At 63.7% G+C, this 13,893-nt stretch overlaps 1 protein-coding gene across 3 annotated transcripts in view; it reads right to left on the reverse strand.

Annotated features, from left to right (window-relative positions):
- The window catches only part of LOC121272039 (E3 ubiquitin/ISG15 ligase TRIM25-like), a 66,609-nt gene that overhangs the window by 41,148 nt on the left and 11,568 nt on the right, over positions 1-13,893 (reverse strand). For 2 of the 3 annotated variants that reach the window (XM_041178443.1, XM_041178424.1), the window contains exon 2: positions 12,970-13,065. The exons of the other annotated variant lie outside the window; for it this stretch is intronic. In XM_041178443.1, the coding sequence (XP_041034377.1) occupies positions 12,970-13,065 (96 nt within the window). The remainder of the gene's footprint in view (positions 1-12,969; positions 13,066-13,893) is intronic. 3 annotated transcript variants of the gene reach the window in all.

Below are 13,893 nucleotides of genomic sequence, written 5' to 3' on the forward strand. Positions count from 1 at the left end.
ACCTCCCATCCCAACTCCAGCTCCCATCCCAACTCCACCTCCCATCCCAACTCCACCTCCCAGCCCCCACCTCCCATCCCAACTGCACCGCCCATCCCAACCCCACCTCCCATCCCAACTCCACCTCCCATCCCAACTCCACCTCCCATCCCAACTCCACCTCCCATCCCAACTCCACCTCCCATCCCAACTCCACCTCCCAGCCCCCACCTCCCATCCCAACTCCACCTCCCATCCCAACACCACCTCCCATCCCAACTCCACCTCCTAGCCCCCACCTCCCATCCCAACTCCACCTCCCATCCCAACTCCACCTCCCAGCCCCCACCTCCATTCCCAACTCCACCTCCCAGCCCCCACCTCCCATCCCAACTCCACCACCCATCCCAACTCCACCTCCCATCCCAACTCCACCGCCCATCTCAACTCCACCTCCCAGCCCCCACCACCCAACCCAACTCCAGCTCCCATCCCAACTCCAGCTCCCAGCCCCCACCTCCCATCCCAACTCCACCTCCCATCCCAACTCCACCTCCCAGCCCCCACCTCCCATCCCAACTCCACCTCCCATCCCAACTCCACCTCCCAGCCCCCACCTCCCATCCCAACACCACCTCCCAGCCCCCACCTCCCATCCCAACTCCACCTCCCAGCCCCCACCTCCCATCCCAACTCCACCGCCCATCTCAACTCCACCTCCCAGCCCCCACCTCCCATCCCAACTCCACCGCCCATCCCAACTCCACCTCCCATCCCCACTCCACCTCCCATCCCAACTCCACCTCCCATCCCAACTCCAGCTCCCATCCCAACTCCACCTCCCAGCCCCCACCTCCCATCCCAACTCCAGCTCCCATCCCAACTCCACCTCCCATCCCAACTCCACCTCCCAGCCCCCACCTCCCATCCCAACTGCACCGCCCATCCCAACTCCACCTCCCAGCCCCCACCTCCCATCCCAACTCCACCTCCCATCCCAACCCCACCTCCCATCCCAACTCCACCTCCCATCCCAACTCCACCTCCCATCCCAACTCCACCTCCCAGCCCCCACCTCCCATCCCAACTCCACCTCCCATCCCAACTCCACCTCCCAGCCCCCACCTCCCATCCCAACTCCAGCTCCCATCCCAACTCCAGCTCCCAGCCCCCACCTCCCATCCCAACTCCACCTCCCATCCCAACTCCACCTCCCAGCCCCCACCTCCCATCCCAACTCCACCTCCCATCCCAACTCCACCTCCCATCCCAACTGCACCTCCCAGCCCAACTCCACCTCCCATCCCAACTCCAGCTCCCATCCCAACTCCACCTCCCATCCCAACTCCACCTCCCATCCCAACTCCAGCTCCCAGCCCCCACCGCCCATCCCAACTCCACCTCCCATCCCAACTCCAGCTCCCAGCCCCCACCTCCCATCCCAACTCCACCTCCCATCCCAATCCACCGCCCATCCCAACTCCACCTCCCATCCCAACTCCAGCTCCCAGCCCCCAACTCCCATCCCAACTCCACCTCCCATCCCAACTCCACCTCCCATCCCAACTCCACCTCCCATCCCAACTCCACCTCCCAGCCCCCACCTCCCATCCCAACTCCACCTCCCAGCCCAACTCCAGCTCCCAGCCCCCAACTCCACCTCCCATCCCAACTCCACCTCCCATCCCAACTCCACCTCCCATCCCAACTCCAGCTCCCAGCCCCCACCTCCCATCCCAACTCCAGCTCCCATCCCAACTCCACCGCCCATCCCAACTCCACCGCCCATCCCAACTCCACCTCCCAGCCCCCACCTCCCATCCCAACTCCAGCTCCCATCCCAACTCCACCTCCCATCCCAACTCCACCTCCCATCCCAACTCCAGCTCCCATCCCAACTCCACCTCCCAGCCCCCACCTCCCATCCCAACTCCACCACCCATCCCAACTCCACCTCCCATCCCAACTCCACCTCCCATCCCAACTCCACCTCCCAGCCCCCACCTCCCATCCCAACTCCAGCTCCCATCCCAACTCCAGCTCCCAGCCCCCACCTCCCATCCCAACTCCACCTCCCATCCCAACTCCACCTCCCAGCCCCCACCTCCCATCCCAACTCCACCTCCCATCCCAACTCCACCTCCCATCCCAACTCCACCTCCCAGCCCCCACCTCCCATCCCAACTCCACCTCCCATCCCAACTCCACCTCCCAGCCGCCACCTCCCATCCCAGCTCCACCTCCCAGCCCCCACCTCCCATCCCAACTCCACCTCCCAGCCCCCACCTCCCATCCCAACTCCACCGCCCATCCCAACTCCACCTCCCATCCCCACTCCACCTCCCATCCCCAATCCACCTCCCATCCCAACTCCACCTCCCATCCCAACTCCAGCTCCCATCCCAACTCCACCTCCCATCCCAACTCCACCTCCCAGCCCCCACCTCCCATCCCAACTCCACCTCCCATCCCAACTCCACCTCCAGCCCCCACCTCCCATCCCAACTCCACCGCCCATCCCAACTCCACCTCCCAGCCCCCACCTCCCATCCAAACTCCACCTCCCATCCCAACTCCACCGCCCATCCCAACTCCACCTCCCATCCCAACTCCAGCTCCCAGCCCCCACCTCCCATCCCAACTCCACCTCCCATCCCAATCCACCGCCCATCCCAACTCCACCTCCCATCCCAACTCCAGCTCCCAGCCCCCAACTCCCATCCCAACTCCACCTCCCATCCCAACTCCACCTCCCATCCCAACTCCACCTCCCATCCCAACTCCACCTCCAAGCCCCCACCTCCCATCCCAACTCCACCTCCCAGCCCAACTCCAGCTCCCAGCCCCCACCTCCCATCCCAACTCCAGCTCCCAGCCCCCACCTCCCATCCCAACTCCAGCTCCCATCCCAACTCCACCGCCCATCCCAACTCCACCGCCCATCCCAACTCCACCTCCCATCCCAACTCCAGCTCCCATCCCAACTCCACCTCCCATCCCAACTCCAGCTCCCATCCCAACTCCACCTCCCATCCCAACTCCACCTCCCAGCCCCCACCTCCCATCCCAACTGCACCGCCCATCCCAACTCCACCTCCCATCCCAACTCCACCTCCCATCCCAACTCCACCTCCCAGCCCCCACCTCCCATCCCAACTCCACCTCCCATCCCAACACCACCTCCCATCCCAACTCCACCTCCTAGCCCCCACCTCCCATCCAAACTCCAGCTCCCATCCCAACTCCACCTCCCATCCCAACTCCACCTCCCAGCCCCCACCTCCATTCCCAACTCCACCTCCCAGCCCCCACCTCCCATCCCAACTCCACCACCCATCCCAACTCCACCTCCCATCCCAACTCCACCGCCCATCTCAACTCCACCTCCCTGCCCCCACCTCCCATCCCAACTCCAGCTCCCATCCCAACTCCAGCTCCCAGCCCCCACCTCCCATCCCAACTCCACCTCCCATCCCAACTCCACCTCCCAGCCCCCACCTCCCATCCCAACTCCACCTCCCATCCCAACTCCACCTCCCAGCCCCCACCTCCCATCCCAACACCACCTCCCAGCTCCCACCTCCCATCCCAACTCCACCTCCCAGCCCCCACCTCCCATCCCAACTCCACCGCCCATCCCAACTCCACCTCCCATCCCCACTCCACCTCCCATCCCCACTCCACCTCCCATCCCAACTCCACCTCCCATCCCAACTCCACCTCCCATCCCAACTCCAGCTCCCATCCCAACTCCACCTCCCAGCCCCCACCTCCCATCCCAACTCCACCTCCCATCCCAACTCCACCTCCCATCCCAACTCCACCTCCCAGCCCCCACCTCCCATCCCAACTCCACCTCCCATCCCAACTCCACCTCCAGCCCCCACCTCCCATCCCAACTCCACCGCCCATCCCAACTCCACCTCCCAGCCCCCACCTCCCATCCAAACTCCACCTCCCATCCCAACTCCACCGCCCATCCCAACTCCACCTCCCATCCCAACTCCAGCTCCCAGCCCCCACCTCCCATCCCAACTCCACCTCCCATCCCAATCCACCGCCCATCCCAACTCCACCTCCCATCCCAGCTCCAGCTCCCAGCCCCCAACTCCCATCCCAACTCCACCTCCCATCCCAACTCCACCTCCCATCCCAACTCCACCTCCCAGCCCCCACCTCCCATCCCAACTCCACCTCCCATCCCAACTCCACCTCCCAGCCCAACTCCAGCTCCCAGCCCCCACCTCCCAGCCCCCACCTCCCATCCCAACTCCACCTCCCAGCCCAACTCCACCTCCCAGCCCCCAACTCCACCTCCCATCCCAAATCCACCTCCCATCCCAACTCCACCTCCCATCCCAACTCCACCTCCCATCCCAACTCCACCTCCCATCCCAACTCCACCTCCAAGCCCCCACCTCCCATCCCAACTCCACCTCCCAGCCCAACTCCAGCTCCCAGCCCCCAACTCCACCTCCCATCCCAACTCCACCTCCCATCCCAACTCCAGCTCCCATCCCAACTCCACCGCCCATCCCAACTCCACCGCCCATCCCACCTCCACCTCCCATCCCAACTCCAGCTCCCATCCCAACTCCAGCTCCCATCCCAACTCCACCTCCCATCCCAACTCCAGCTCCCATCCCAACTCCACCTCCCATCCCAACTCCACCTCCCAGCCCCCACCTCCCATCCCAACTGCACCGCCCATCCCAACTCCACCTCCCATCCCAACTCCACCTCCCATCCCAACTCCACCTCCCAGCCCCCACCTCCCATCCCAACTCCACCTCCCATCCCAACTCCACCTCCCAGCCCCCACCTCCCATCCCAACTCCACCTCCCATTCCAACACCACCTCCCATCCCAACTCCACCTCCTAGCCCCCACCTCCCATCCCAACTCCACCTCCCATCCCAACTCCACCTCCCAGCCCCCACCTCCATTCCCAACTCCACCTCCCAGCCCCCACCTCCCATCCCAACTCCACCACCCATCCCAACTCCACCTCCCATCCCAACTCCACCGCCCATCTCAACTCCACCTCCCAGCCCCCACCTCCCATCCCAACTCCAGCTCCCATCCCAACTCCAGCTCCCAGCCCCACACCTCCCATCCCAACTCCACCTCCCAGCCCCCACCTCCCATCCCAACTCCACCTCCCATCCCAACTCCACCTCCCAGCCCCCACCTCCCATCCCAACACCACCTCCCAGCCCCCACCTCCCATCCCAACTCCACCTCCCAGCCCCCACCTCCCATCCCAACTCCACCGCCCATCCCAACTCCACCTCCCATCCCCACTCCACCTCCCATCCCCACTCCACCTCCCATCCCCACTCCACCTCTCATCCCAACTCCAGCTCCCATCCCAACTCCACCTCCCAGCCCCCACCTCCCATCCCAACTCCACCTCCCATCCCAACTCCACCTCCCATCCCAACTCCACCTCCCAGCCCCCACCTCCCATCCCAACTCCACCTCCCATCCCAACTCCACCTCCAGCCCCCACCTCCCATCCCAACTCCACCGCCCATCCCAACTCCACCTCCCAGCCCCCACCTCCCATCCAAACTCCACCTCCCATACCAACTCCACCGCCCATCCCAACTCCACCTCCCATCCCAACTCCAGCTCCCAGCCCCCACCTCCCATCCCAACTCCACCTCCCATCCCAATCCACCGCCCATCCCAACTCCACCTCCCATCCCAACTCCAGCTCCCAGCCCCCAACTCCCATCCCAACTCCACCTCCCATCCCAACTCCACCTCCCATCCCAACTCCACCTCCCAGCCCCCACCTCCCATCCCAACTCCACCTCCCATCCCAACTCCACCTCCCAGCCCAACTCCAGCTCCCAGCCCCCACCTCCCAGCCCCCACCTCCCATCCCAACTTCACCTCCCAGCCCAACTCCACCTCCCAGCCCCCAACTCCACCTCCCATCCCAACTCCACCTCCCATCCCAACTCCACCTCCCATCCCAACTCCAGCTCCCATCCCAACTCCACCTCCCATCCCAACTCCAGCTCCCATCCCAACTCCACCTCCCATCCCAACTCCACCTCCCAGCCCCCACCTCCCATCCCAACTGCACCGCCCATCCCAACTCCACCTCCCATCCCAACTCCACCTCCCATCCCAACTCCACCTCCCAGCCCCCACCTCCCATCCCAACTCCACCTCCCATCCCAACACCACCTCCCATCCCAACTCCACCTCCTAGCCCCCACCTCCCATCCCAACTCCACCTCCCATCCCAACTCCACCTCCCAGCCCCCACCTCCATTCCCAACTCCACCTCCCAGCCCCCACCTCCCATCCCAACTCCACCACCCATCCCAACTCCACCTCCCATCCCAACTCCACCGCCCATCTCAACTCCACCTCCCAGCCCCCACCTCCCATCCCAACTCCAGCTCCCATCCCAACTCCAGCTCCCAGCCCCCACCTCCCATCCCAACTCCACCTCCCATCCCAACTCCACCTCCCAGCCCCCACCTCCCATCCCAACTCCACCTCCCATCCCAACTCCACCTCCCAGCCCCCACCTCCCATCCCAACACCACCTCCCAGCCCCCACCTCCCATCCCAACTCCAACTCCCAGCCCCCACCTCCCATCCCAACTCCACCGCCCATCCCAACTCCACCTCCCATCCCCACTCCACCTCCCATCCCCACTCCACCTCCCATCCCAACTCCACCTCCCATCCCAACTCCACCTCCCATCCCAACTCCAGCTCCCATCCCAACTCCACCTCCCAGCCCCCACCTCCCATCCCAACTCCACCTCCCATCCCAACTCCACCTCCCATCCCAACTCCACCTCCCAGCCCCCACCTCCCATCCCAACTCCACCTCCCATCCCAACTCCACCTCCAGCCCCCACCTCCCATCCCAACTCCACCGCCCATCCCAACTCCACCTCCCAGCCCCCACCTCCCATCCAAACTCCACCTCCCATCCCAACTCCACCGCCCATCCCAACTCCACCTCCCATCCCAACTCCAGCTCCCAGCCCCCACCTCCCATCCCAACTCCACCTCCCATCCCAATCCACCGCCCATCCCAACTCCACCTCCCATCCCAACTCCAGCTCCCAGCCCCCAACTCCCATCCCAACTCCACCTCCCATCCCAACTCCACCTCCCATCCCAACTCCACCTCCCAGCCCCCACCTCCCATCCCAACTCCACCTCCCATCCCAACTCCACCTCCCAGCCCAACTCCAGCTCCCAGCCCCCACCTCCCAGCCCCCACCTCCCATCCCAGCTCCACCTCCCAGCCCAACTCCACCTCCCAGCCCCCAACTCCACCTCCCATCCCAAATCCACCTCCCATCCCAACTCCACCTCCCATCCCAACTCCACCTCCCATCCCAACTCCACCTCCAAGCCCCCACCTCCCATCCCAACTCCACCTCCCAGCCCAACTCCAGCTCCCAGCCCCCAACTCCACCTCCCATCCCAACTCCACCTCCCATCCCAACTCCAGCTCCCAGCCCCCACCTCCCATCCCAACTCCAGCTCCCATCCCAACTCCACCGCCCATCCCAACTCCACCGCCCATCCCAACTCCACCTCCCATCCCAACTCCAGCTCCCATCCCAACTCCACCTCCCATCCCAACTCCACCTCCCATCCCAACTCCAGCTCCCATCCCAACTCCACCTCCCATCCCAACTCCAGCTCCCATCCCAACTCCAGCTCCCATCCCAACTCCACCTCCCAGCCCCCACCTCCCATCCCAACTCCACCTCCCAGCCCCCACCTCCCATCCCAACTGCACCGCCCATCCCAACTCCACCTCGCAGCCCCCACCTCCCATCCCAACTCCACCTCCCATCCCAACTCCACCTCCCAGCCCCCACCTCCCATCCCAACACCACCTCCCATCCCAACTCCACCTCCTAGCCCCCACCTCCCATCCCAACTCCACCTCCCATCCCAACTCCACCTCCCAGCCCCCACCTCCATTCCCAACTCCACCTCCCAGCCCCCACCTCCCATCCCAACTCCACCACCCATCCCAACTCCACCTCCCATCCCAACTCCACCGCCCATCTCAACTCCACCTCCCAGCCCCCACCTCCCATCCCAACTCCAGCTCCCATCCCAACTCCAGCTCCCAGCCCCCACCTCCCATCCCAACTCCACCTCCCATCCCAACTCCACCTCCCAGCCCCCACCTCCCATCCCAACTCCACCTCCCATCCCAACTCCACCTCCCAGCCCCCACCTCCCATCCCAACACCACCTCCCAGCCCCCACCTCCCATCCCAACTCCACCTCCCAGCCCCCACCTCCCATCCCAACTCCACCGCCCATCCCAACTCCACCTCCCATCCCCACTCCACCTCCCATCCCCACTCCACCTCCCATCCCCACTCCACCTCCCATCCCAACTCCAGCTCCCATCCCAACTCCACCTCCCAGCCCCCACCTCCCATCCCAACTCCACCTCCCATCCCAACTCCACCTCCCATCCCAACTCCACCTCCCAGCCCCCACCTCCCATCCCAACTCCACCTCCCATCCCAACTCCACCTCCAGCCCCCACCTCCCATCCCAACTCCACCGCCCATCCCAACTCCACCTCCCAGCCCCCACCTCCCATCCAAACTCCACCTCCCATCCCAACTCCACCGCCCATCCCAACTCCACCTCCCATCCCAACTCCACCTCCCAGCCCCCACCTCCCATCCCAACTCCACCTCCCATCCCAATCCACCGCCCATCCCAACTCCACCTCCCATCCCAACTCCAGCTCCCAGCCCCCAACTCCCATCCCAACTCCACCTCCCATCCCAACTCCACCTCCCATCCCAACTCCACCTCCCAGCCCCCACCTCCCATCCCAACTCCACCTCCCATCCCAACTCCACCTCCCAGCCCAACTCCAGCTCCCAGCCCCCACCTCCCAGCCCCCACCTCCCATCCCAACTCCACCTCCCAGCCCAACTCCACCTCCCAGCCCCCAACTCCACCTCCCATCCCAACTCCACCTCCCATCCCAACTCCAGCTCTCATCCCAACTCCACCTCCCATCCCAACTCCACCTCCCATCCCAACTCCAGCTCCCAGCCCCCACCTCCCATCCCAACTCCAGCTCCCATCCCAACTCCACCGCCCATCCCAACTCCACCGCCCATCCCAACTCCACCTCCCATCCCAACTCCAGCTCCCATCCCAACTCCACCTCCCATCCCAACTCCAGCTCCCATCCCAACTCCAGCTCCCATCCCAACTCCAGCTCCCAGCCCCCACCTCCCATCCCAACTGCACCGCCCATCCCAACTCCACCTCCCATCCCAACTCCACCTCCCATCCCAACTCCACCGCCCATCCCAACTCCACCTCCCAGCCCCCACCTCCCATCCCAACTCCACCTCCCAGCCCCCACCTCCCATCCCAACTCCACCTCCCATCCCAACTCCACCTCCCATCCCAACTCCACCTCCCAGCCCCCACCTCCCATCCCAACTCCACCTCCCATCCCAACTCCACCTCCCCGCCCCAACCTCCCATCCCAACTCCACCTCCCATCCCAACTCCACCTCCCATCCCAACTCCACCTCCCATCCCAACTCCACCTCCCATCCCAACTCCAGCTCCCAGCCCCCACCTCCCATCCCAACTCCACCTCCCATCCCAACTCCACCTCCCAGCCCCCACCTCCCATCCCAACTCCACCTCCCAGCCCCCACCTCCCATCCCAACTCCAGCTCCCAGCCCCCACCTCCCATCCCAACTCCACCTCCCATCCCAACTCCACCTCCCAGCCCCCACCTCCCATCCCAACTCCACCTCCCATCCCAACTCCACCTCCCATCCCAACTCCACCTCCCAGCCCCCACCTCCCATCCCAACTCCACCTCCCATCCCAACTCCACCTCCCAGCCCCCACCTCCCATCCCAACTCCAGCTCCCAGCCCCCACCTCCCATCCCAACTCCACCTCCCATCCCAACTCCACCTCCCATCCCAACTCCACCTCCCATCCCAACTCCACCTCCCAGCCCCCACCTCCCATCCCAACTCCACCTCCCATCCCAACTCCACCACCCATCCCAACTCCACCTCCCAGCCCCCACCTCCCATCCCAACTCCACCTCCCATCCCAACTCCACCGCCCATCCCAACTCCACCTCCCAGCCCCCACCTCCCATCCCAACTCCACCTCCCAGCCCAACTCCACCTCCCAGCCCCCACCTCCCATCCCAACTGCACCTCCCATCCCAACTCCACCTCCCAGACCCCACCTCCCATCCCAACTCCACCTCCCATCCCAACTCCACCTCCCATCCCAACTCCACCTCCCATCCCAACTCCACCTCCCATCCCAACTCCACCTCCCAGCCCCCACCTCCCATCCCAACTCCACCTCCCATCCCAACTCCAGCTCCCAGCCCCCACCTCCCATCCCAACTCCACCTCCCATCCCAACTCCAGCTCCCAGCCCCCACCTCCCATCCCAACTCCACCTCCCATCCCAACTCCAGCTCCCAGCCCCCACCTCCCATCCCAACTCCACCTCCCATCCCAACTCCACCTCCCAGCCCCCACCTCCCATCCCAACTCCAGCTCCCTTCCCAACTCCACCTCCCATCCCAACTCCACCTCCCATCCCAAATCCACCTCCAGCCCCCACCTCCCATCCCAACTCCAGCTCCCATCCCAACTCCACCTCCCATCCCAACTCCACCTCCCAGCCCCACCTCCCAGCCCCCACCTCCCATCCCAACTCCAGCTCCCATCCCAACTCCACCTCCCATCCCAACTCCACCTCCCATCCCAACTGCACCTCCCAGCCCCCACCTCCCATCCCAACTCCAGCTCCCATCCCAACTCCACCTCCCATCCCAACTCCAGCTCCCATCCCAACTCCACCTCCCATCCCAACTCCACCTCTCATCCCAACTCCACCTCCCAGCCCATCTCCAGCTCCCATCCCAACTCCACCTCCCAGCCCCCACCTCCCATCCCAACTCCACCTCCCATCCCAACTCCACCGCCCATCCCAACTCCACCTCCCATCCCAACTCCACCACCCATCCCAACTCCACCTCCCAGCCCCCACCTCCCATCCCAACTCCACCTCCCATCCCAACTCCACCGCCCATCCCAACTCCACCTCCCATCCCAACTCCACCGCCCATCCCAACTCCACCTCCCATCCCAACTCCACCACCCATCCCAACTCCACCTCCCAGCCCCCACCTCCTATCCCAACTCCACCGCCCATCCCAACTCCACCTCCCAGCCCCCACCTCCCATCCCAACTCCACCTCCCATCCCAACTCCACCGCCCATCCCAACTCCACCTCCCATCCCAACTCCACCTCCCATCCCAACTCCACCTCCCAGCCCCCACCTCCCATCCCAACTCCACCTCCCATCCCAACTCCACCGCCCATCCCAACTCCACCTCCCATCCCAACTCCACCGCCCATCCCAACTCCACCTCCCATCCCAACTCCAGCTCCCAGCCCCCACCTCCCATCCCAACTCCACCTCCCATCCCAACTCCACCTCGCAGCCCCCACCTCCCATCCCAACTGCACCTCCCATCCCAACTCCACCTCCCATCCCAACTCCACCTCCCATCCCAACTCCACCTCGCAGCCCCCACCTCCCATCCCAACTCCACCTCCCATCCCAACTCCACCTCCCAGCCCCCACCTCCCATCCCAACTCCAGCTCCCAGCCCCCACCGCCCATCCCAACTCCACCTCCCATCCCAACTCCACCTCCCAGCCCCCACCTCCTATCCCAACTCCACCGCCCATCCCAACTCCACCTCCCAGCCCCCACCTCCCATCCCAACTCCACCTCCCATCCCAACTCCACCGCCCATCCCAACTCCACCTCCCATCCCAACTCCACCTCCCATCCCAACTCCACCTCCCAGCCCCCACCTCCCATCCCAACTCCACCTCCCATCCCAACTCCACCGCCCATCCCAACTCCAGCTCCCAGCCCCCACCTCCCATCCCAACTCCACCTCCCATCCCAACTCCACCTCGCAGCCCCCACCTCCCATCCCAACTGCACCTCCCATCCCAACTCCACCTCCCATCCCAACTCCACCTCGCAGCCCCCACCTCCCATCCCAACTCCACCTCCCATCCCAACTCCACCTCCCAGCCCCCACCTCCCATCCCAACTCCAGCTCCCAGCCCCCACCTCCCATCCCAACTCCACCTCCCATCCCAACGCCACCTCCCATCCCAACTCCACCTCCCATCCCCACTCCACCTCCCAGCCCCCACCTCCCATCCCAACTCCACCTCCCATCCCAACTCCACCTCCCAGCCCCACTCCAGCCCTGCACCATGTCCCCATGGCCTCCCCACTCCCCCACTCATTCTCACCCCCCCCCCCCCCAGTATGTTTCCTCATCGGTGGAGCGGTGGGGGTGAATGAGGGAATTCAGAAGCTTCCTGCAGGTGTCCAGTCAGCAGAGGTAAGACATGGGGGCAGGGGGAGGGGGCAAAGTGGGGCCCGGTGAAGAATGGTGGGAGGGTGAGCAGGGGAGAGTGTAGGGGGAGAGGTGAGTGGAGATACAGCATGGGGGGATGTGAGGAGTGCAAGCTGGGGGCAGGGTGAGTGGGGATTGGAGGGTGAATGGGGGGAGGGGCAGTGAGACATGGGGGAGGGTGGGTAGGGCTTTGGGAGACAGGGAGAAGGTGGGTAAAGGAGGGGGAGAGGGATGGGGCATGAGGGGAGGGTGCGTGGGGGAGGGCTAGTGGTGGTGGGACATGCAGGGGGAATGAGTGATGCTTGTGAGATAGTGAGTGTGTGGGGGTTTGAGGCATGGAGGTTGAGTCAGGGGGAGGTGGGCCTAGGTGATTGTGGGAATCAGGGACCTCACATGAGGTCCATTGGAACACCCAATCAGCACAGAACGTGCCATGAGTACACACACAGAGAGCAGGAGGGACAGGGTGAAGACACGTTCATTAGCACTGGGCACACAGTAATGTCTGACCTGTTGGGAAACAGTCCTTTCTTTCCAAGCTGATATCCCTTCCAATGTCTTTTGAAGCTGTGAATTCACCGCCTTCTGATGACTCTCTATTGCCACCTGGCAAATCACAAACAGAAAATGGAGCATCATTCGGAAACCCCTCATTTCAGCTCCTGGTTATAGGGGATTTTTAAAATTCATTCACGGTACGTGGGCTTCGCTGGCTGGGCCAGCATTTATTAACCATCACTAGTTGCCCTTGAGAAGGTGGTGGTGAGCTGCCTTCTTGAACCGCTGCAGTCCATGTGGTGTAGGTACACCTACAGTGCTGTTAGGAAGAGAGCTCACATATCTGCTGCCCTTGTCCTTCTAGATGGTAGTGGTCGTGGGTTTGGAAGTTGCTGTCGAAGGAGCCTTGGTGAATTCCTGCAGTGCATCTTGTAGATGGTACACACTGCTGCTACTGTGTGTCAGTGGTGGAGGGAGTGAATGTTTGTGGGTGGGGTGCCAATCAAGCAGGCTGCTTTGTCCTGGATGGTGTTGAGCTTCTTGAGCATTGTAGGAGCTGCACTCATCCAGGCAAGTGGGGAGTATTCCATCACACTCCTGACTTGTGCCTTGTAGATGGTGGACAGGCTTTGGGGAGTCAGGAGGTGAGTTACTCACCACAGGATTCCCAGCCTCTGACCTGCTCTTGTGGCCACAGTATTTATATGGCTAGTCCAGTTCAGTTTCTGGTCAATGGTAACCCCCAGGATATTGATAGTGGGGGATTCAGTGATGGTAATGCCACTGAATGTCAAGGGGCAATGGTTCAATTCTCCCTTGTTGGAAATGATCATTGTCTGGCACTTGTGTGGCGTGAATCCTGGATATTGTCCAGGCCTTGCTGCATTTGGACATGGAATGCTTCAGTATCTGAGGAGTTGTGAATGGTGCTGAACA

The sequence above is a fragment of the Carcharodon carcharias genome, chromosome 2 (assembly GCF_017639515.1).
Source record: "Carcharodon carcharias isolate sCarCar2 chromosome 2, sCarCar2.pri, whole genome shotgun sequence".
NCBI lineage: Eukaryota > Metazoa > Chordata > Chondrichthyes > Lamniformes > Lamnidae > Carcharodon > Carcharodon carcharias.